The sequence below is a fragment of the Dromiciops gliroides genome, chromosome 3 (genome assembly GCF_019393635.1).
Source record: "Dromiciops gliroides isolate mDroGli1 chromosome 3, mDroGli1.pri, whole genome shotgun sequence".
Classification (NCBI taxonomy): domain Eukaryota; kingdom Metazoa; phylum Chordata; class Mammalia; order Microbiotheria; family Microbiotheriidae; genus Dromiciops; species Dromiciops gliroides.
Genome location: NC_057863.1, coordinates 330,674,146 through 330,698,863, shown reverse-complemented (window position 1 = coordinate 330,698,863; position 24,718 = coordinate 330,674,146). Strand labels below are relative to the sequence as shown.

The following is a 24,718-nucleotide window of genomic DNA, read 5'->3' as shown; positions in this document are numbered from 1 at the left end:
GAGATTTCTAATTCATCTACCTGCCTGAATTTCAGTCTATACTATATACTACTTGCAAGTTATTTTCATGCCACACCTGCCCCCTCTCCCTTTTTTTCCATCACTTCAAAATCTTTAAATGACTCTCCATGAAGACCTGAGTTCAAATCTGGCCTCAGACACTTGACACTTACTAGCTGTGTGACCCTGGGCAAGTCACTTAACCCTCATTGCCCCACAAAACAAACAAACACAAAGTGACTCTCCATGGCCTCTGTATAAAGCCTGGTATTTTAGGCCATCCACTTAACTGACATCAAAGTTGTTTTCTTAACCTTATCTTCTCTTTGTCTTCTACTTAAGCCCTCCATTTCAGCTAACTTTGCACTTTCTTGATCATATGTCTTTGTCTACTTTGTTTCCTTCCCCAGGCCCTTTCCCCCACAACCTAAAGTAGCCCATTCTCTACCTATCCAAATCATCTCCATCCTTCAAGGACCAATCAAATCAATTCAAGTCTCCCTGGCACAGCCTACTCTTGCTCCCCTCTTATGGCTGCCCCTTCCCCTTAACTTATTGTCTTTGAATATTGATTAATTCTTTACCCTATGGCATCATTTTGTTACCATCTAATTTTTGGACTCTTAGTTATGTTTTTATATGTATATCTTGTCTTCCTAACTAGATCGTAAACTCCAGAAAGTAAAGGACCATGTACCCTGCATTCTTTGAATTCTCTAAAAGTTAACTGTTTTCATTGTGCACCTTTATCAGTTAAAAAAAAAATTCAAGCATGAACTGTAAATATGTATTGATTCACTTATGTAATAATTATATATATTACCCTCCTAATAATAATTGTACACATTACAAAACTTAAACAATAACATAAAATTAAAAGATGAGCCAATGATGAAATAATATAAATAGGAGAGTCACTGGAGTATTTGAGTAAGATAATAACATGGATACACATATGCTTTAGGGAAATCACTGGCAATTATGTGGAAGATTGCAGCGGAAAGAGACAAGGTAAGGAGAACAATTAGGAGATTACAGTTGTCCAAGCAAAAGATGATGTGGCCTGGTTGGTGGAATTGTGAGTAGTGGGAAGAGAACATAGTAAGAAATGTGAAGGTAGGGGCATCTAGGTGGCGCATTGGATAAAGCACTGGCCCTGCATTCAGGAGGACCTGAGTTCAAATATGGCCTCAGACACTTGACACTTACTAGCTTTGTGAGCCTGGGCAAGTCAGTTAACCCTCATTGCCCCCCCCCCCCAAAAAAAAAAGAAGGAAGGAAGAAAGAGAAATGTGAAGGTAGAACTTAAAAGATTGGGCAACTGATTAGTTATGGATGTGAGGTGAGGAAAAGTAAGAACTCAGCAATGACACAAAGGGATAGAAGGACAATAGAAGAATGGTTAGGATCCTCAACAGTAATTTTGAAATTTGAAGATTCGTGAATCTAGAGGAAAAATAATATAATCATAGCTGTGATCTTGATCATAATCCACCTATACCTTCTTATCCTGTGTTGACCTACTCAGCCTCACCCAAAATTAAATTTCACTCTTATCTATCCCAGTCCTAAGCATGGAGTCCAAGTACAGAACCTTCCTTCCAAGTGGATGGAGCCTGTTCTGCCACAAAATGATCTGGGGGTAGAATGTGAGTGTGGAATTTTACCAATAGTACTTGAGTGACTGATGTGGGTAAAGGGTTACTTAATTTATAACTGCCCTGAGGTTGAGGTAGCCCCAAGCAAAAATCCAGATGGAGTTATTGGATGGGGCATACAAAAGGTAGTTGGAAACAGGTGCTCAGATTAGAGGGTGGAAAGTGATTTCCAGTCAGTTCCAGAAGATACCCTTTGGAGGTTTGGCCACATTCCCTCTGGGGACCCTGCCCCCACCCTTTGGAAACAACTCTTCCAAAGCACTTAGCATAGTTCTTTACACCTACATGGTACTCTGTGAATGTTTGTTAATTTTGTTGGTTAATTAACACATATATTTTTTTCTCTTTTTAATGACTTGTTTTATATATGTGTTCAATTCCATATATATATATATATATATATATATATATATATATATATATATATAAATAACTCTTATCCTCTTCCCAGTGATTTATCCCTTGAAACACATTTTAAAAGAGCAAAAAAGGGATCAATAAAATTACCCAACATATAGACTCTATCTTGACATTAGAATAGGGGGATTTTTCAATGAACAAGCATTTGTAAAGTGTTTCTTTACGTACCAAGTACTATCCTTAGAGCTGAGGATACAAAGAAAGACAAAAATAGTCCTTGCCCTGGAAGAGCTTGTATTCTACTGGGGAAGACAACATGTAAATAAATAACTAGGCGCATAAAAGATACATATACAGAAGTGATGGAAGACATTCTAAAAGAGCAAGGCATTTGCAGCTGGTGGGCAGATAGCATTTTCTCAACTGTTCTCAGGCCAAGCTTGGTCATTAAATTATACAGCTTCCAGTTTGGGGGTTTTGATCTTTCTGTTTGCTCTGTTAGTCATTGTGTATTGTTTTCTTTGTACATTAGTCTCCATATTGAATTCTCTCTATTTTTCACAGTCATCATTTCTTAGTGGTGTAGTAATATTCCACTACAAGGAGCATCTAGTTTTTTCCAGTTCTTTACTACCACAAAAAAGTGCTACTTCGAATACTTTGCTATAGGTAGGAATTTTTATTCTGCCTTTGACTTCCTTTCGAACAGCTTTTAAGTTTAAAATAGAAGAGTTTATATTTTATCCTAGAGATAATCAGGAGGCATTGGAGTATATTGAGTAAGGGAGGGACATTGTCACACTTGGATTTAGGAAAATCCCTAATCACTTTGGTGGCTGTATAAAGAAAGGGTAGATTAAAGTTGGGAGTGAATTAAAGGCAGGGAGGCCAGTTTGCAAGCTATTGCAATAGTCTCAACAAGAATTAATAAGGAACTAAACTAAAGTGGTGGGTGTATGAGTGGAGAGGTGCTCTTTTTGAGAGCTGTTATGGAGAAAGAAATTATAAAATTTGTCAACTAACTAATGTAAGAAATGAGTTCAAGTGAGGAGTTGAGTAACTGACTTAAAAGATATTGATGTCCTCAATAATAATAGAGTAGAATAGAGATGGGTTCTAGGGAAAAGATAATGAGTTCTGTTTTGCATATATTAAGTTTGAGTGCCTGCTGAACATCCAGTTTAAGAAATGTCTACTTAGACAATTCATTATGTGAAATTGGAGCTCAGAAGAGAGCCCAGGGTTGAATATATATCTCTAGAAGCCCTATTGATGAAAGATGATCATTGAACCCATGAGAGGTGATAAGATCACTTTGTAAGAGAATGTAGCAAGAAAAGAACCTAGGACCAAGCCTTGGGGTTAGTGAGTGGGTCGTGGATACATATATACAGCAGGAGAGACAGAGAAGAAAAACCAAAAGAAAACAGTTTTAGGATATTTGGAGAGAAATGAGTATCCAGAAGAAAAGTGACAACTGTCAAATGCTAGAGAGGTTATGAAAAATCAGTCTTGAGGGGACTTTAATTAGATTTGGTCATTAAGAGGTCACCAGTAAGTTTAGAAGGAGTAGTTTCAGTTAAGCAATGACATTGGAAGTCATTGCAAAGGTTTAGAAGAATGTGAAAATATAGACTGATTTTTACAGTATACTGAGTAGGCAAGGAGAGATATAGGCCATTAGCTAGCAGGGGTGGTAGGGTCTATTGAAAGTTGCCTAAAAATTGGGGATACTTGGATATATTTGTAGGCAACAGGGTGAAACCAGTAAATGGGGAGAGTAAATACTAAAGACATTGAAAGCTATATTCGTAGGGAAAATCTCCTTAAGAGAATAGGAGGGAATCAGATTAAGGATACATGTAAAAGAAGGTCCTATTGAGAAGGAGGGGTCACCTCTTAAGAAATAAAGAAGGGTATGAGGGACATAAAAAGAGGAGATAAGGATAAGAGGGTGCTTCGGGTTAATGATTTTCCAGTAAAGTATGACATGAGATCCTCAGCTGAGCAAGTTGGGACAAGGTTGCTATTTGAGTCTTGAAGAGATAAAAGGTTTGGAACATCTGTTGTAGTAAGAAAGATGGAAGATCAGTTATGGTGACAAGAATGCCTTGTTTCAATGAGGGCCTAGTTGAGATTAGATAACATAAATTTGTATCTGATCAGCACTGTCCGACTTGCTCTGGAACTATTCAGCAACACAGGAGTTAAGGAAGAGATTCGATCCAGGCAAGTCATGAATGGCAGTAGGACTAGGGAACAAGAAAATTGAGAGTAGAAGATCATTGGACATAGATTTAGAGCTAAAGAAAGCTTCAGAAAGCTCCAGTCCAACCCCCTGTATCTTAAAGATGAATTAGGGGACAGCTCAGTGGCGCAGTGGATAAAGCACCAGCCCTGGAGTCAGGAGGACCTGAGTTCAAATCTAGCCTCAGACATTTGACACTTAATAGCTGTGTGACCCTGGGCAAGTCACTTAACCCTCATTGCCCCTCAAAAAACAAACAAAGATGAATTAACTAAGGCCTAAAGAAGGTTAAGGCTACTTGCCCAAAGCCTCACACTTGCATCCAAGTCTTTTGACTCCAGACCCAGTACTCTTTCCACAGTGGGTTCACTAAAAGGTCAAGATTAGGGAAGGAAAGAGATCATAGAATAGAAGTGTTGTCCTTTGAAAGAACTGAGAGGTAGAGAGAGTGTATGCCACCATGTAAACAAACAATAGATTTAGGAGCAATAAAACAAAGGGAGAGATGGCATAGTAAAGTATTGCTGCATAATAGGGAAATGAGATGTTTTTGAACAGGCTAATAGAACATCTTTGCATCATGGTCACAATTCAGGCTGTGACCTTGCTTATGAGTAAACCATGTGGAGTGGAGAAGTGGGCAATAGGGATTGAGTAAGTTGTAGGCTTGGGAGGGACATCAGCTAGTATGATGGCATACATTGGGATGGACTGAGGGCCACTTAGTTAAGTTTAGAAATGAGAAGCACATAGCATCTACCATGATCTGAATCAGTGATAAATTTGTACTGAGGGAAACCCAAGATCAGAAGTTGCTGAGTAATGGAAAATAGAAGATAAAGGCTGGTAGGTTCAGTGGGGAACACTTCCTATTCTAACTATTCCACCCAAGTCTCACTGAATGCTAGAAAAAAGAATTTTAAAAATAAGGAAATATTTTTATAAAGAAGAGGCACATAAAAGCCTCCAATATTCACATAGTATTTTGTGTTAATAATATTTGAACGTGACATTTAGTATATTATATAATCACAGTAAAACAACTTGTTAAGTAACTTAGATTGCATTTGGGTAAATCCTTTTATCCAATTGAAAATATATGTGCTAAAGGATAGATAGGCAAGAGATTTGGTTGTAGTTGGGAACTGTTTATCTTCTGATTTGCAACCCTGAGCAACTTTTCTCAAATGCACATTTCTCACCAAAGGCCAAAGGTTAAAAACAATGTGAAATTATTTACTATTCCAGTTACTCAATAATGTCATTGTGTGCAAAGAATCTTTTCACACAACGTAAAATTGCTTGACACATCAAAATTAATTTGTTAATGATACTATAATACCTAAGTGCTTATTAAGTCTAAAGGCATCACATCCCTTGGGGTTTTATAGTATTTGACTTTCTTCATAAGATTTTCCTTTTTTATGTTCTTTTGCAAATTTTCTTAAATGCTTTAATGCAAATAATGATGAGTGAGGTTTCCCATATAATACTTCTTCCCCAGAGAGCTTAAACTGTTTTGACTAACCCAGGATCATAGAGACAATAGAGATTTTACCCTGATTTTAAAAAACAAACCAGTAGCCCTTAATTTGATACATGGTACCATTAATGCCCTATCTCTTATCGAACACAGGTAGGATACTCTGTGATTTGAATTTCCCTTTTTAATGATATATTTTTGTGGAAGATTACATTCCCTATTGTAGTAGAAGGGAATTGAAATTCTCTCCCTCTACAACATATTAGCTAAAATTGAACATTTATTTTGAATATTGTAAAGTTCCCCAGAAATACTGAAAGAGACTAAAGCAATATTGAAAATATTCAGAAGTGTGATTGAAACTATGAAGCTGCTAATCCAAGTAACTTCACTTCTAGCACCATAGCTCCTCTACAGGATCTTCTTGTCTTTGGAATTAGCTGTGATTCCAATCTGCAAGGGAGGTAGGAGTCAGTGGTAAGTAGGAAAAATAACACTAGCCTTACAAAGACTAGGTCTCTTTCAGTGGAAATAAGTATTAGAGGTCAAGAAGTAGAAAGTAGAAGAGAGCTTGACAGCTTAAGTGTGGGTTCCAGTATTATTTCAGCCCAGCTTGCTGCCTTCCCTATTGTTAAACAGATAGTCTGGCTGTGGCACTAAGTTTCAATAATATCAGAGCTCATCTTTTTGTAGCCTTACTGACCACCTGTCTTATACCCTTAGCTTTTCCTGTATTGATTAATTTAATTAAGGACAGATTCACTGGTCCTTAGTGCAGGTTTTTCTAGGGCTGGTACTGCTGGTGCTTACACTGATATTTTTAAGTGGAATGATGAAATTGCATACACTGATGAAGAATGTTTCACAAATACTGAAAAACAGTAATTCTGAATCTTTATTATATATAAGTCCTGTATATTTGGTAAAAGGTTCCTAAATAGAAATGTATTTGGTATATACCTCCATGTAAGGGTGAGGAGACAAATTAGGAGAGGGAGTGGGTATGAATTTGGGGATGAAGGGTGATCTTGCTATACACATTAGATAAGTTCCTGGAAAATTGTGCATAAACCAAAAATATGTATGTCAAATAATTTTCCAGTTAACTTCAGAGATCCATTTCTGAGGAGGAAATAAAACCACAGACCCCTATGGCATAATAAAAGTATGTTTAAGAATGGTAACAGTCATCTCAAGTAGCAGTCTGCCTTTAAGAGCTCAGTCCAACCCTGTGCTTTTGTATCATGAAATTCTAATTTCATTGAGAGTTCTTTGTCCTTGATTGAGATTATGTCTTTACAGTGCCTACCTCACAGGATTATCATAGGGAACATGCTTAATAAACTTAAAAGAAATAAATGTTTGAATTGTTACTTTTGCTAAAGTATATGGTAGGGCTACTCACTATAAAAATCTTGCATTAAGTTGAACATGGAATTTTTAAGCAGGTTGTGTCATTGCTCTAGATATTTTCTTGATTCACTATAATTTTTTTAGCTTTATATATTTTTCAGGAACTTACCTAATGAAATCAAATCATATTCACATTCATACCTTCTTATACCTGTCTTACCTTAATCCACAGGGATACTTATTCCCAAATATAGCTAAACAAATTTAATTCCCTGAAAGCTTCCAAAGGGATCTTGTCTTTTTTTTTTTAATTAAAAACCATAGTCAGAAGATTTCTTATCAGCCAACATTTTTAAGTACAGAGAAGGTCCAAACTATGACTCTCCTTTTCATGCTAAAGACCACCCTGGCCAGAAACTTCTCCTCCATTTATGTAATGCAGCTGGAGCCTCTGGACTCCTTCTATTTTGGGGTCCTAACAAGAATGACATAATCTTGCATCAATGGGATGTGGTTTGGGGCTTCTGATTTAAGCCCAAAATGAGTTCACATAGAAATAGTGTTTATAAACAGGATTGATAGACCTCTACTTCGGCTCTGATAGATATATCAAGACCCAGAGCATTATGAAGTCTACTCAGTGAAATCAATAGTCATTTGAAAGATTTGTCTAACTAACTGTATTGCAAAAAACAAATTGGATGTGTCAAATTGGCAAAGATGATAAAAGACAGAAAATAAGCCATGTTGGAAGGGCTCTGAGGAGATAGACACATTGTTTTAACGTTGGCAGAGCTGGGAATTGGTCTAAATGATCTGGAAAAATCTGAGATTGAGTGAGAAGAGTCACTAAACTGTCAATACCTTTTTACCTAATGCCACCACCACTGGGTGTGTGTCCTGAGGAGATCCCATAGGTAACAAAACTACTCTGGCAGCATTCTTTGTGGTAGCAGTCATCCTACTACCATAAGTCTTATTATGTGCCATGCTCTAAAGTTACAGATACAAAAGTGAAATAGTCCCTGCTCCCAAAGACTTTAGTAAAGACTATTAGTAAATAGCTTCAAAGTGGGTACCCATCATTTGGGAAACTGCTAAACCAAACATGGTATATATTATAATGTATGTGTGTATATACACACATGTGTGTATGTATGTATGTACATATATATAGATATATACACACACACATACAGAGAGAGGGAGTATATAATAGAATTTTTTTTGCTGCAAAGGACAACAAACATGAGGATTTCAGAGGAAAACTGTAAGAATTCTAATTCTGAGTAAATAAAATAGAACCAAGGGAACAATGTATGCAATGACTAAGTAATATAAAAGAAAATACAGTTGCAGTAACCTGTCTTCCTACCAGGGAGCAGCAGATTAGTCAGATAAAAAGCCTAATTGGTGTACTTTAATTAAAATACCTACTCTTTACTAGGCATTGGACAAAAAAAAGTAGACCTTGCTGTCAGGAAGTTTATATTTTAACTCGAAAGACGGAGTGTATCTACAGGATAAATAATAATAAAACATTTCCCACCTCTTGGTACTGAATTGGGAAACTGGGTATTTTTTATGTTGTATATACTGCCTGGTGATTTCTATGTCTTTTGAGTTTTCACAGTTTTTGCTTTATGCGAAGATTTGTTAGTTGGGGTGATTTGTTGGAAGCAAACTGAGATGTTAGAAACAAGGCATCAGTTAAACTTTTTTTAAGTAATGAAGAATGCATATAGCTCAGGCTAGCTGGGCACATAAAGAGAGCAAAAAGTAAAGTTGGGAAATTGCACAATGATTTCAAAGATCCCAAACTGCTTACTGCCACAAAATCTCATCCTTTTTTAGTCCACTATTTTCCTACCACAATCTTGGGGGGAAAATAATGAAAACTGTAGATGATCCAAAGTGGAATAAAAAACTAAATGGTAGGTATAAATATGTTTCAATATATTGCCAATGATGACTTCCATTTAAAAAATGGTGTAAAAAACAACAGGATGTGTAATCAGAAAAGCTACTCACTTAGTTTGAATGAGTGACAAGTGGACTACTCTAATTTTTCACTAGTATCCATGAAATATTAAGGAACCAGAAAGATATACCAACCAATACATTGGGTAGCTCTTCAATAGAAAAGACTATGCTAAGAGTCACGTAGGAGGATAAAAATACTTGCAAGGACTCTTTCATGCATTCTTAGCTGTTTCACTTTTCCCTTAGTCTTAGCTAGAGAAGTTAGTTACATTTCTTCCTTTTATTCTGCTTTGAAAGCAGAAGCACTCCCCAGTTTCTCCCTTTTTTCCCCTGCCCATAACTAGCTGTTTCCCTTTTCCTTCTCATATTTCTGAAATATTAGCTGTTATCCAGCACCTCTTATTAGAGTGATGAATGACTTATGGATTCAGATGTCTCAGCCAGTTAGAAGTCAGCTCAGATTGTTATTGGACCAATGGTAATCCTATTCTGACAGATTTTAGGTTTATTTGATAACAACTGATGTACAAGTATTTGCAAATATGTATGACCTAACTTTATTTTTTATGAATTAATTTTCAAATCCTAAATCAGTATTATTTGTCTTTAGAGATGCTTCCTAGGAGGCAACACATCATAAAATTTGCAGTCAGTTAGAAATTAAAAGGCTTTCATCATGTCTGCTTTATTTAACCAGCTGTGTGTCCATGTAATTTGTCACTTTGTCAGTGTAGCATGTGTTACAAAATAATAAGTATACTTCAACTTCTATAGACTCTATAAAAATTTTGCTTTCTCTGTTTAGGTCCTGGGAACGCCAACGCGAGAGCAAATTCGAGAAATGAATCCAAACTACACTGAATTCAAATTTCCTCAGATTAAGGCACATCCTTGGACTAAGGTGAGTCTAAATGAGTGGAATAATGATTAAAGCATAAGGGCAAAAAGTACACTAACTGGCATTGATTTAAAACTTAGTTTTCCCTTAATTTTTAAACAAAATTCCTTTGAGACCTAGTAGTTGAATCGAAGGCATTACAGCAATTCAAGTGAACGTTCATTGATGTTCATAATATGCGCCCATTTTGATTGCTTATAGACATTTACTACTCTGAATGTATATTTTCAAGTTCATAATAACATGCTTACATCAATAGGCTATAAAGTTTGGAAAGGTACAAGATCTTATATGAGTTATAATGACTATTTTGAGCCCTAGGGATTTTTTTTTCTTTTACGTATATGGGAAAGAGTACTTATTTCCTGCATCACAACAAAGATAGCATGCATGGGTGTCTTTTTTTTCAGTTCACTGGTCTTACTATTGAAAATTCACCTTTAAAGTTATAGATTCTCTTGGCAACCCCCCTTCTCTGGTTTCTTCTTCCTTGGTGCTCTGAGGCAAAATTTAAAGCAAATCTATTCCTGCCAGTGATACAAATGGAAAACTATTGAAATGTTGTCCGAGTTTCACTTGCTAATCAGAAAACCATAATTCTGTATTAGATAGAAAGAATATGTTATGAACAGGCTTTTAGGAGGAAAGGTACTAATTTAATAAAAGGTCAATTTTGACTACCAACTAGAATAACTTAAATTGGATTTGAATTTTTCTCATTTTAATATGTAACAGTAAAGATAATGCTGGAGCTAAAATTATCTTAGAAATCAGCTATTCCAACTCCTTCATTTTACAGGCGGATTACCTGAAGCCCAGAGAAGCTAAGTGTCTTATAAGACCACAACTAGTTTTTGCAAATGTCAAGCTTAGGATCTAAGCCTCCTCACTCTCTATCTAGTACCTTCTCTGCTCTGTCTTGTTTGCTGTCTCATGTTTCATTGCACTTTTTAAAAATAAATCAGAAATGGTCACTCTAACACTATGAAGAATTTTAGTAAATAAGATTTATAGATCCATTTATGCTGAAAACAGAAATTATTTGGGTTCATGGCCATCTGAATTTTTCATTTATATATACTATAATCACTTCCATCACTTTAGAAAATATGCTCATGCTGCTAGTTGTGCTTTTTATTTCTTTCTAATTTAGGTCCAGGTACCTTATAATATTTTAATGACAGTTGTCACAAACAGAGAGATCAAGATTTGAATATCTTCCTGATTGATTGATTGATTTTAGTTGAGAAGATATAATAAGAGTACCTTGAATTCACTCCAGATGTTATTCCATCTCTAGTTTAAGTAATTAGGAAATCTGGAGGACCTCGGGGAGACTATTTAAATTTGAGGACCTAAATTGAAATTCATTTCAAGGTGACTGTGAAATCCTCAAACCTACCTTAGAGCACACAGAAACCATACTGGGTCTCTGAAGAATCATTCAGACTAAGGGTATCCTAAGGCTACTCTAGACCTAGCCTTGTATTTACTCATATTTCATGGGCTCATCTCAATTTAATCCAGCATTTATGTGAACTGTTATAGGATTACAAATAGGCATGGTAAGGTCACTGCTGTACCTTCTCTAACCACCACCCCCCCCCAAAAAAAAAGAGGAATTTTTTGATACAGAAATGTTCAGGATATGTATAATTTTGACATTTGTTGTCTAAAACGTCACCCAAGGTAGTATGTATCACATTTTCAGATAGCTAGAAATGGGTTTCTGTGTCATCTCACATTTTTTTGGATGACATCCCTTCAGTGTAATTTATAAACTAGAGTGGAATATAATAATATTAATAGCTGATATTTATATAAGTGCATATGATTTACAAAGTGCTTTCCTCACAGCAACTCTTTCAACTTGAAAGGAGGTCTGTTTGTGGTAGAGTGCTACAAAGATCTGTGCTTGACCCTTTGCTACTTAACATTTTTATCAGTGATTGGGATAAAAGCATAAATGGCACACTCGTCAAATTTGCAAATACTCAGAATAATAACTAAGTAACAACAGTGGGTGAGGCAGGATTCAAAAAGATCCAGTCAGCTGGAACAGAAGGAATTGGGAATATTTAGCCTAGGGAACAGCTCAGCTCAAGTGCTGCTTTGTGCAGGAGGCCTTTCCTATTCCCTCTTCCACATGTTGCTGCTTCCCTTACCTCCACCCCCAGATGGCTTTGTCTTTATTTTCTTACGTATACTTTTATACATACATGTTGTCTCTCCCTATAGACTGTAAGTTCTTTGAGGACAAAAACTGTTTCATGTTTGTCTTTGCATCTGCAGTACCTAGCATATATTGTAGGCAGTTAATAGATACTTGCTGAAAAGAAATAACTTAGGTGGCATCGCGATGGATGTCTTTAAGTGTGAGAAGGACTGTGATGGGGAAAGGAATTAGGTCTTATACTTCTTGGCCCAGAAGGAAAAATGAAACAAAATGGTTAGGACTTTTAGGAACACAAATTTAGTCCTTTATGTAAGGGAAAACTGTTCCTAAGAATGATAGATGTCCAAAAGGAGAGTGGTTGTTTCAGGAAGTAATAAGTTATTTCACTAGAGAACTTCAAGAAAAATCTAAATAACTATTGTGTTATAGAGAGGATTCTTGTTCAGGTGTGGTTGAAACTACATGACCAGGTCTAGATAATCCATGAGTTCTCTTCTCGCCCTGGGATTCTTTGAAGGAAATTGTGCAAGCATTACAGTCATCTCCATTTTACAGATAAAGGGTACTGTAGCCCAGTGGTTATGTAACTTGCCCAAGATCACACAGTTGGTTTCAGAAGCAGGAGTTTAACCCAGATCTTCTGACACCAATGTTCCTAACATATTATACAGCCTCTGGTATCTATTAGAATGGGTGTGGGCAGTCTTTCAAAATTTCATACAGCTGTAGCAGCAGAAGGATTGTGATGAATTTGGATACTTTAATATCCCTTTGGACTCCTGGGTGTTTTTGTTTTTTCTGTATTTTCTACCACTAGAAAACCAGTGATGCTACCTTTAAAAGGAGGCCAGTAAGAGTCTCTTTGTATAACCAAGGTTTTAACCTAAAATTTGAAAGTAGCCTTGTCCTTGCATAGTTAGAAATAGGAATCAGCATTATTGTGACTGAAGCTGTTTTGCTTCCACCAGAGTTGTTTTTTATTCAATTTGTCCCAGCTCAGAGCACTGTTAAACAGGTGAGGGGCAACTCACTTTACAAGTATACATTGCAAGTTATATGTATATGCCAGATGTCTTGAGGTTTTTAAATCCATTGCTGATGTATAAAGAAGTTCCCACTTAAAATCTAACCCTGGTTTCTGACTATGCCATTTATGACTATTAGGACTACAGGACATCTATAGAGATACTTCTTCCAGTTTTGGTAATCAGTAAATAAACATTGTGGGTTCTGGGGGAGTGGGGGTGGGAGGTGGTATGGTTTTAGTCAATAAACATTAAGCATGTACTCTATGCTAGGCTCTGTGCTAGCCACTGGGGATGCAATGTAAGGCAAAAAACAAAAACAAAACCAGTCCCTGCTCTTTAGTCCAATGATTATCTAATTGTAAGGTCTAGGAATAGAAATAAGGGGTAAGAGCTTTACTATACTGCAAAAGAAAAGAAGCTTATGGCTGTACCAAGGAAGCTTCATCATCGAATCTTCCTGAGGTTCCTTTCCAAGTTTTTCACACCTGAAGAAAAACACTCCGGCCTTCCTGTTTACTCAAGATTTGCTTCTCAAAAATGCCATCCCGTTGAGGAATGGAAGGCATGTGCATTGCAAGCAAAGAGAAGATCAAAAATTAGAGGGGTGTTGTTAAAAAAAAAAAAAAAGAATGGGTACTTTGCTAGGTGTCGCAAATAGAAATATAAAACCGTCCTTGCCTTCACCAAGCTTACATTCTACTGCTAGAATCTCCTACCTCAGTTTCTTCTTCTCTAAAATGATGATAATAATTATTATACCTTTCCTGTGGTTTTTTGCTAGATAAAGTGAAATCATTACTTTGGAAAATATAAAGGTTCCATGCAAATGTGAAATGATAATATTGCTCTATATCTTTTTATATTATGAAAGAAAACAACTGATTTATTATGAATATTATCAGACTAGTGGTCATTAAGTTTTGTTTCTTCCCCTATTTCTGACTTTGTGACATCTTGTCAAGGGTAAAATTTCTAGTTCTACCTTCCCATTTTTCCTTGCTTGGTTGGCCTCAGTCTGCCTCCCAATTTATCCAATTCCCTCCCTCTACCAATTGTACCATTGTGAGGTTTGTTAACTGTGATGATGTCTTCAGAAATCTAGGGGACTAAACAGGAGAGCAATCAGAATTTTAAAAAATAAACTATAAAATTGTGGTAGAAGTCTTGCCACCCTTATTCATCCTTGTCATTTGGTATTCACCCAAAGATATTATGTGGCTTGGAAAGTCAGTAAGTTTGAAGCAACTAGTTGGCACAGTGGATAAAGCACCGGCCCTGGATTCAGGAGGACCTGAGTTCAAATCCAGCCTCAGACCCTTGTCAGTTACTAGCTGTGTGACCTTGGGCAAGTCACTTAACCCCTATTGCCCTGCAAAAAAAAAAAAAGTCAGTAAGTTTTCCCATCCCTTTTCTAGAACCCAGATTTAACCCTGCTGCCATTCATATAGTATCTGATTGAACTACAGCTGGTTGGCCCTAGTATTTCTTTTGAATTTTCCCTTTATGTACATACTTCATTTTTCCTCTGGATAAAGAAACATTTTGAAAATCTCAAGGCTTTTATTATACTGAAGCAGAAAATTTATTTTCCATTGTAATGTCTCTACAGAATGCTTATATAAAACACTGTAGTTCCTAAGGTGGGAAAAAAACAACCTTGTTTTAAATGCTCATTATTAGTATCACTATAGGGGTAAAAAAGGAAACATGAATGTACATTGGAGTAGCTAGGGAAGGCTTTTGTGTAGGAAGTGGCAAATGTAAATGGTCCTTGAATGATATTTAAGATTGGGAGCAGTAAAGTGGAATTGGGAGAGAATTCCAGCAAAAGTGAAGTAGAAATGAACATTATTACTCATATGTTAGCTGTACAAATGAAAGACTCTTAGAGGTGGTATGATAGGGGACAAGTTGAAAAGAGTGATCTAAATCAAAGCTTCTTTAAACTGTGGGTCACAACCCTGTATGGGGTAGTGTAACTGAATGTGGGGGTCATGAAAAATTTGGCAACAGTAAAAGGTTCTGTATACCTGTTTTATATACCTATATACCCAAGGTCACGTAAAAATGTCTCAGGCAAAAAGGGGTTGAGAGTGGGAAAAGTTTAAGAAGCCCTGATCTAGATTTTAAAAGACTTTTAAAACTAGCATCAGTCTTTTGAACTTGATCCAATATGCAATAACACTATTGAGTAGAGAAGCTACATAATAAAAGAAATTGTTGAAGAACATTAATCTGACAGCCCAGGTATAGGATGAAATAATAGGAGGATTCGCTCAAACAGCTATGGGAAATGGTGATTTGTATCCTTTTACAGACTTTAAAAGAGGCCCTTTTAAAGAGAACACAGATAATTATGGAAAGGGGGGAAGGTCATAAATACATGTTAAAGCATAAGACAAAATAAAAAGGCTTTGAGGGAGACATAGTCAAAAGTATCATAAGATAAATTTTGTGTATTCACCCTTTGGGTAATACTACATTCCTCCACGATTCCTAGTTTCATTTCTAACCCTTTTTTTCAGTAGATAGCAGCACTAATCAATTTCCATTAAGTGATTTACTATGTACCTGAGAATCAAAGCACTCTTTAAAATTATGTGTTACTTCTAGTCACTGATGCCTTTCAAAAGTATTGTTTACTCTTATAATATCCTGATAGATGTAACATCTTCATTCAGCTGCTTTCTCTTACCTTCCCAGATCTATTAAAACACCCATCAGAAATATGATGAGCTCTTGTGTTATGATTGTTCTTGAGTTTTTATTCCCCCAAATAAAACTATAATAAAAATGTTAATTTACAAGAATACATGCACAATTATTTTTCTCCTTTTGCTTTGTTTAAGCAGTGAATTCAGACTTCAGTTTTGCATTTTTATAACTTAAGTCATAGGATCTCAGAGGCAGAAGTTTATAAAAGCATTTTTAATCTATGGTTCCTTTTTTTTTCTTATGATAACCCAGTTGGGGTTGCTAAGATATTATCAAGGAAGTTTATGACTGAAAAAGGAGGTAGTGGGTCAGTCATATATAGCAAGAGCAGAGGATAATTAATTGGGAGACAGCCTTTATTGATGTCTATAAAACATAAAAAACTTAGAGAATGGCTTTTTGTAGAGGACATATGGAACAACATGGAAAAGAATCATAAGAATGAGAAGACATAAATGGGTTACAGTCTGTATCAAAAGTGAATATTCACTCTTGGATCCATTAAAGTTTGGATTTATAGTAAGGTAGATAAAAATTGATGACAAAATAATAGTTAATATCTGTAGAGCCCTTGAAGATTTACAAAACATTTTACATACATTCTCATTTAATATATCTTTTTTATAGACAGAGAAATCATGATAGATTGAATAATTTACCAAAAGAAAATGTAGATGGTTGATGGTAGAGCTTTAACAAGACCCTCAACTCCCTTGCATCCTAGCCAAGTGTTTTTTCTCTTAAAGATTGGTCATTATAGCTTCTGATACATGCATTGGTGTTTTGCTAAGTCTTAGTTAGCCAAAGGAACCAAAAAATGCTGTGATTTTGTATCTGTGATAACATAAGAATTTAACAAAGTACATATGATGGGCGGGTAAGTAGTACAGTGGATAGAGCACCAGGCCTGGATCAGGAAGATTGATCTTTCTGAGTTCAAATCTGGCCTCATATACTTAGTAACTGTGTGACCCTGAGAAAGTCACTTAACCCTGATTGCCTCAAGTTTCCTCATCTGTAAAATGAGGTGGAGAAGGAAATGGCAAACCATTCCAGTATCTTTACCAAGAAAATCCCAAATGGGGTCATGAAGAGTCAGACATGACTGAAACAATAGAACAACATATGATGAAAGCCCCAATCTTCAAGGAATAGTGTTTTTCCTAAACATTCCCTACCCTAGATAGCATTTTTACCTCCCTAATGGTGATAAATCAAATGATCATCAAATGACTAGCAAATATTAAAATTCTCTTAGGCATTATGCACTTCTTGCTTACATTCCCAGAGTGGTCTTAGATCCTGTGAAAATCACCCCCAGAGATGAGGAGCTTAGGTCAGAAAATCCTGTAATGTAGTGACACCATTGGCATTTATACCAACCTGTATTAGGCACCCTCGAATTCACAACTGTTTCTCAGAAATCTGTGCAAAAGCAGTGGACAAGTCTATCATATTTCTAACTATAATGGTATGCATCGATCTAGTATGTTGTCATTTGTAGCCCTTACAGAATTTTTTTACATTTATAAGAAAATTTGGCAGTATTCAGATAGTAGAATATTAAATCCTAGTCAATTCAGCCTTTCCTCTTCTTTCTATATGTGTTCTCCTTAGAAGATTTTTATCTATCATTGGCAGTAGAACCTTCTTTTGGACTCTTAAAAACCCAACACTTGATAGCATGTCGCCTTATGAAGAACTAGAAATAACACTAAAAGGAGCTATTGATGGGAAGAGCAAAAACACGTGGAAGAGCTCTGTGCTGGAGGCAACACAATTGTAAGGGTATTGAGGGATAGATTGTTAAGGCATCTAAAAAAAGGCAAGTTTAACAAAGGCTTGGAGAAAATCTCATGGCTTACTACTTTTTAAAAAAGTAAATATATCAAGGACCATTGAGACATATGCCCCTTCAAAATTTTCATGACAGTAATGTAATAAAAGCATCCATCAAGAACATCCTTGATGGATGTATAAGAAGGAAACATTAAAGTTTTCACAAACAATATTTGCTATAGATCTCACCCTAATGAAATCACTCTCCTCAGAGTTACTAGTGGTCTCTTAACCACTAAACCTAATAACCTTTCTTAACCCTCATACTGCTTGAACTTCTTTACAGTTTTTGATACCTTTTTACCAACTTTTCCTCCTGAATACTTCCTTGCCCTGCTCTTTGATACTGCTCTTCTCCCACTGTCCTGATCACTCATTTTCAGACTCCTTTGCTATATTTCTTCACCCCACAGCTCTGTGAAGGGCCCTCTTCTCTCTTACTATGGCCTTTTCAAAACCTGATCAGTTCCCATGGATGTCTAAATAAATGACTTACAGGTCTAAATATCCAGTCTTAATTTTTCCTGAATTCCAGTAACGTTTCTAGTGCCTGTTGGAAAGTTCTCAAGTATGCCCTCAGACATTTCAAAGTCAGCATCTCTAAAGTGTAAATTTTTATCTTCCCAACTAAACTCATTCTTCTCCACACTTCACTGTTACTATTGAGAATACCACTATCTTCCTCATAACCTCTAAATTATTCTTAAGTCTTAAGGATTTCACTTTCTCATCATCATCCCTCCCCTTTTAAAGCCACAAGTTTCACTTAGGCTTTTTACCACCTTGCTTGGACAATGCAGTAACTTCCTAATTGGTCTCTACTGTTTCTAAATTAGGGCAGTTACATGGTAGCGTAGTGTTTTTTAAGTTATTTGATGTTAAACTGTGTTTTTATAAACTATTGCTACTTATATATTAATGGCTATTGCACCTGTTTGGGCCATATTTATTATTAATTAATATTACATGTTAGTAAAGTATTGACCACCTGTCTCCCAAGCTTCCCCACTAGCCTCAGGGCCTACAGGCCTAAATAATTGCATGCCCCGGAGAGACAGCATTCCGAGCCAAGAGGGCAAACAGAAAGAGACCAAGAAGAAAGCAAAAGAGACTGACCCTGGTGTAGCCAGGAGTTTTATCCTCTTTAGATAGAGGCCATCACCATATATTGATCAAAGCTAATTGGTTATAGCCTCATTGAGTTCCATTGATTGACATGACTTGAAGTATACATAAGGGGCAAATTCCAACATTTAGGTGTGTCTTCCCTTAGCCAAACAAAAGAACCAATCTGCATTCCTTTTGTTCACCTGGGCTCATCCCAGGCACTGAACTAAACTTTCTGGGGTGAAGGAGAGAGGGGAACTAGACTGGTGTCTGGATTTCTCAGAGTAGATAAAGTGCCAGGCCTGGAGTCAGGAGGACTCCTCTTGAGTTCAAATCTGGCCTCAGACACTTGCTAGCTGTGTGACCCTATGCAAGTCACTGAATCCTGACTATTTCGGTTTTCTCATCTGTAAAATGAGCTGGAGAACCACTCCAGTATCTTTGCCAAGAAATCCCCAAATGGAGTCACAAAGTGTCAAACAGGACTCAAAAATGTCTAAATGTTTTGTTTTTTTTTTTATTTTAATTCCGAATTGGAAAAAATTAACAAGGACTTATTAAGTGCCTACTATGTGCCAGGCACTATGCTAGTGCTTTAAAAAACATTATTTAATTTTATATTTTGTCTTTATGTCTCCAGAACCTAGCACAGTACTTTAGACATAGTTGTTTGGTGATTTTTTTTTCTCATTATCATCACAAAAAATAAAAAGGAGGGAAGAAGTTTCAAGTTGATTAGTGATGGCTTAGTAGAAAGGCTTTCTACATTAGATGGCATTTGAACTGAACCTTGAAAGAAGATAGGGAAGCTAAAAGATAGTAGAGGTAAAGAGAGGGCATTCCCAACATGGGAACCAGCTAATGCAAAGACTCAGAGTTTAGACTTGTGATGTTGTTTGCAAGGCACAAGAGATTGTGGTTAAATAGAAGAGAATAAAATGTAAAAAGCCTGATAGTGGAGGGGAGGGGCTAAGTGGTGAAGAGCTTTAAATGCCAGACAGAGGACTTTACATTTGATCCTGAAAGTAATAGTCTCTACCTCCCAGGGTTGTTGTGGGGATCTAATAAAATTATATTGGTAAAGCACTTGCTTTGCAGACTATCTAGCACACAGTAGGAATTTAAATACTTATTTCCTTCTTAATAGGGAGCCATTGGAGTTTTTGAACTGGGGGTGAAATTGTGAGACAAGAAATCTTTTTGGCAATAATGTCAGAGGTATTGAAATGGGAAGACACTTTGAAGCAAGGAGGCCAATTAAAAGACTTTTGCAGTAGACCAGGCAAGAGGTGATGAAGGCCTATGCTAGAGTGGTAGTTTTGTGAGTAAAGAGAAGGGGATATATATGAGCAAAGTTATAAAGGTAGGAATGATGAGATGTTGCAATGGTTTTAATATATGGGATTAGAGTAAGTAAGAAGTCAAGGATTACAACAAGGTCACTATCCTTGGTGACTGGAAGATGGTGGTACCCTCTACAATAAAAGGAAAATTGAGAAGGGGAGGGGAGTAATGAGTTGTTTTAGGCATTTTGAGTTTGATATCCAAAAGGCTGTTGGTGATGCCAGATTCAAGAGAGACTAGAGCTAGACATGTAACTCTGGGAATCATCTTTGTCGAGAATTAAACCTTTGGAAGCTGATGAGGTCACCAAGTGAGATCATAAGTAGAGGAGAGCAGATGGCCCAGAAGAGAGCATTGGAGGATACCCGCCCCCCACCTATGCCTGTTAATGGTTATGCCCTAGAGGAATAAGGTCAGGGAGTGCTGGGAGGTTTGAAGAAAGATGAATGGCCTTGAAATAGTTGCTGTCCTGAGTGGCATGGATTAGGGTAGAGTAAAAAGGATTGTCTTGCTGCAGCAGGGTTTGCTTGAGATTATGTAACAAGTTTTAATGGATTCAGTCAGCTGCCAAGGTGATGTTTATAAAGCAACATAAATTTTAATGGACTCAATCAGCTGCCAAAGGCAGTTTTCTAAAGCATAGGTCTGACCATGTCATTTACCTATTCTGTCAAATCCAGGCTCTCACTATTGCTTTCTGCTTCCTAACCTGGTCCATTCCTACCTTTCCAGCCTTCTTTTACTTCCCTCTACACACGACCTCCAACAACATGAGCCAATTTACTGTTCATCATCTCTCTCCCTCTTTTTGCAGTGGTCAGCTGCTCCCCACACTTGGAATGCTCTCCTTCCCTCTGCCTTATATCTTCCCTGACTTCGATCCCACCTTCTGTAGAATACCTTTCATGGTCCTTCGGCCTCTAGTGCCTTCTCTAAGATTACTCTATAAATATCTTGTATTTACCTAGTTATTTACATGTCTTCCATTAGAATGTGAGCTCTTTGAGGGCATGGGCTTTTTTTGCTTTCCTTTGCATCCCCAGAACCTAGCAAATGTCAGGAATGTAGTAAGAACTTAATGCATGTTCATTAGGTGATCGATCGATTGAACTCATCACCCATATCTGTACAGTAAATTCAGTTTCTCATTCAAGAACCTCATTATGTTGTAACAGTTTCAGCTATAAATAATCCTAATGTAGTGATTCTCAATAACAGTATCATAATAATGCTGTTCCAAAGTAATTGCTAAAATGACAAAATATATACATATATGTACATATATATGTATATCATTTTCTATTTAGATTCTTTAATTCTTGGTTACTTTTAAAATTCCATAATAATACTTTGTACCCTTTTTTCAATTTGAAATGTGATTTCAAGAGGCAAATAGAAGAATCTATAGTTTTCTGCTCCCTACCACGTCTGGCTTTTCCAAGTACTCAAAGCTGAAATAGAATTCAAAGCAAATGATCCATATTTAAATACTATGAACTTTAACTTCTAGGGTGCAATAATTTTAGTTGTCCATCCAGGCAGTGAAACACTTAACTTGTGACTAGTCCAGGTCCAAACTAAATAAGTATATAATAAATAAGCACACAAATATATAAATAATTGTTTGGTCTTGGTTAATACTAAGGTTACAGGAACAGGGGATTAATTACTTCCCTAATATTTGCTTGTGCAATTTTCTGGTCATTGAGCAACTTAGTTAATAAGCAGGGGGTTGTGGTATTTGAGGTAAAGGGTAGGAAAAGCTTTGTGAAGATAGTGAGAATTTTAACAAATAATCTGTTTCTGATGAACATTGTAAGGTCAACCTTTAACAGTTTTGCCTGTTTTATTTCTTATGCAGGCACCATATAGTGGAGTAAGTAAGAATGATTTTGGTCACCTAAAAGTAGTTCATTAACAAGTTCTCGTTTTAATAAGGAAAGGTGAGCGATTCTCACCTTGCAGATGCATATACAGGCTATTCCAAAACTCTTGTCTTAAAAGCCTGTTTCAACCCCATAAAGTTGTTCTGCCTCTTTGCTGCCACCCTCCCCCTCATTCCTCAGATAAAGGCAATATAGTCATATTACTATGGCCTCTGGAAAGGGCACATTACTGCCCTTTAAATGTTGTCTCCTTCATTAGAATAGAAGCTCCTTTAGGACAGGCATTGTCTCACTTCTGTGTCTGTATCCCTGGCCCTTAGCACAGTTCTGGGCACATAGTAAGGATTTAATAAATACTTTCCATCCATTCACAATAGATACTCAGTAAATGTGTTAAATGATCATGTCTTTTTATAAAAATTTATCTAATGCTTCATAATTCCATATAATTTTTCTGCTTTCATTCTCACAGTAATGTTGATTCTGGCGGGGGGGGGGGGAGGCAATTGGGGTTAAGTGACTTGCCTAGGGTCATACAGCTAGTAAGTGTCAAGTGTCTGAGGCCAGATTTGAACTCAGGTCCTCCTGAATCCAGGGCCAGTGCTTTATCCACTGTGTCACCTAGCTGCCCCCAATAATGTTGATTCTATCTTTTTAAAAATGAGAAATGAGAATGACTGCTTTTCAGCAAGGTATTTTTCATTGCTTTGGTTATGTTTCCTTTTAAAGGATTCTCCTGCCATTTCTCCTAGAATACAGGAGGTTTCCCAATTTATTTAAAAGCCTATTCCTTAAGTCTGTAATCAGTCAACAAGCATTTATTATACATCTAGCGTATGTCAGACTCTGCTAAGCACTGAGTAAGCATAGACAAAAATGAAACAGTCTCTGACCTCAAGGAGCATGCATTCTAATGAAATAGAATTATATGTGTATATCCATATATACAGAATATATTGAAGATGAATACAAGGTTGTTTTGGACAGTAGGCCACTAGCAGCTGTGGAGATCAGGCAAGGAAGGCTTCATGTACAAGGTAGCACTTGATCTGAGTTTTGAGATTCCAAGAGGAAATATACTTCAGGCATCAGGAAAAAGTTACAAAGATAGTGAATGGAGCCATAGGAAAGTAGATTGACGTGGCCTTTCTGTATACTGATGGCAGTATTGATTTGATTATGACTATAGAATTGGAAAGGTTGTGTAAGGGAAGTAGAGCACACACATGATTCTGAGACAGGATGGCTGGGAAACGTGATTAAGACTACTTAGATATGGACCAAATGAGGTGAAATGATGAACCTGAGCTATCCAGAAGCAGTGTATTCCTTCAGAGGGATAAGAGATGTCCTTTCAGAGAGGTTTCTATTAAATAAATGTTAAAAAATAAAATTGGGGTGCTTAGAAGGGGTAGGCTTCTATTATCTGAAAAATTCAATTATGGAATGTCTCCTTTCTGCTCCGTAGTAGATAAATAAAGCATTTCTAGTTTAAGGAAGTAATGGGTAAGGCCTTTTAAATATCAGTAGACAATGTGATTTTACCATTTGATTGGATTTCGATTCTTTTGGTTGGCCATTCCTTCCTTTTATGGATGGATTTAAACTTGGCTTCAGCATTAAGAAAGAAAAGCATTTACCCTTTTGGGGGGGAGGAGGGTTGATTCATTCAATAAATATTTAAATGTGCATGATTTCCAAGGCATTTTGCTATGCATTATGATTGATGTAAAAGTAAAAAATACAGTCCCTATTTTCAAGGAGCATGAAATATTTATACTGACATTTTATTCTGGATTAGATTCTAAAAGTTACTTTTAAATTCTGATCTTATCCTATTGAACAATTAAAAAATCTTAATGAGACTTACTTTTCGGGGGGGGGGGCGGGGCAATGAAGGTTAAGTGACTTGCCCAGGGTCACACAGCTAGTAAGTGTCAAGTGTCTGAGGCCGGATTTGAACTCAGGTCCTCCTGAATCCAAGGCCAGTGCTTTATCCACTGCGCCACCTAGCTGCCCCCTAGACTTATTTTTAAACTAAAAAAGACCCTGTTTCATTACTCTTTGGCAAATAAGCATTTTATAAAATTCTGAAATATTAACTGAAATATTCTCAGGCTAAATCTTATTCTTAATGTCTGAATTCTAATCTTTCCATATAAGTTAGTCTAATAATACTCATTGTCTGTAAAAGCTTTGAAATTGAGCCTGTGAGATGAACAATTTGAGTTGGAATGGTTTTCACTGGTGAAATATTGATTCAAACAAATTCATTTCTTCGTGCCCAGGAAAATAATTAAATTTTCTTTTCAACTCATTTTATATTTCAAAACAAGATTAGCAAGAGATAAATCTATCAATCTAATTTGAAATAAAATGTAATTTCAGAAAATTTTGATCATTTTGTCTTTTACATTAAATCTTTCTCTTTGTTGATTTTTTAAAGCTTGCTTTTAGATTAGCATAATTATATTCCAACAACTTTTATTTTTTTTTAAATATTTAGCAGTATATAATTTACTAACAAGTTTAGAAACCCTTTAAAATTTGAATGCTAGTAGCGTTATAAACTAAGAGTTATAAATATATATTTTTTAATGATCCTTAGCTATTTTAGATAAGACTATGTATTTTGTATTT

General features: G+C 36.3%; 1 protein-coding gene across 5 annotated transcripts in view; it reads left to right on the top strand.

The window, feature by feature from the left end:
• The window catches only part of GSK3B (glycogen synthase kinase 3 beta), a 279,430-nt gene that overhangs the window by 196,202 nt on the left and 58,510 nt on the right, over positions 1-24,718 (top strand). For all 5 annotated transcript variants that reach the window (XM_043990488.1, XM_043990491.1, XM_043990490.1 and 2 more), the window contains exon 8: positions 9,891-9,986. In XM_043990488.1, the coding sequence (XP_043846423.1) occupies positions 9,891-9,986 (96 nt within the window). The remainder of the gene's footprint in view (positions 1-9,890; positions 9,987-24,718) is intronic.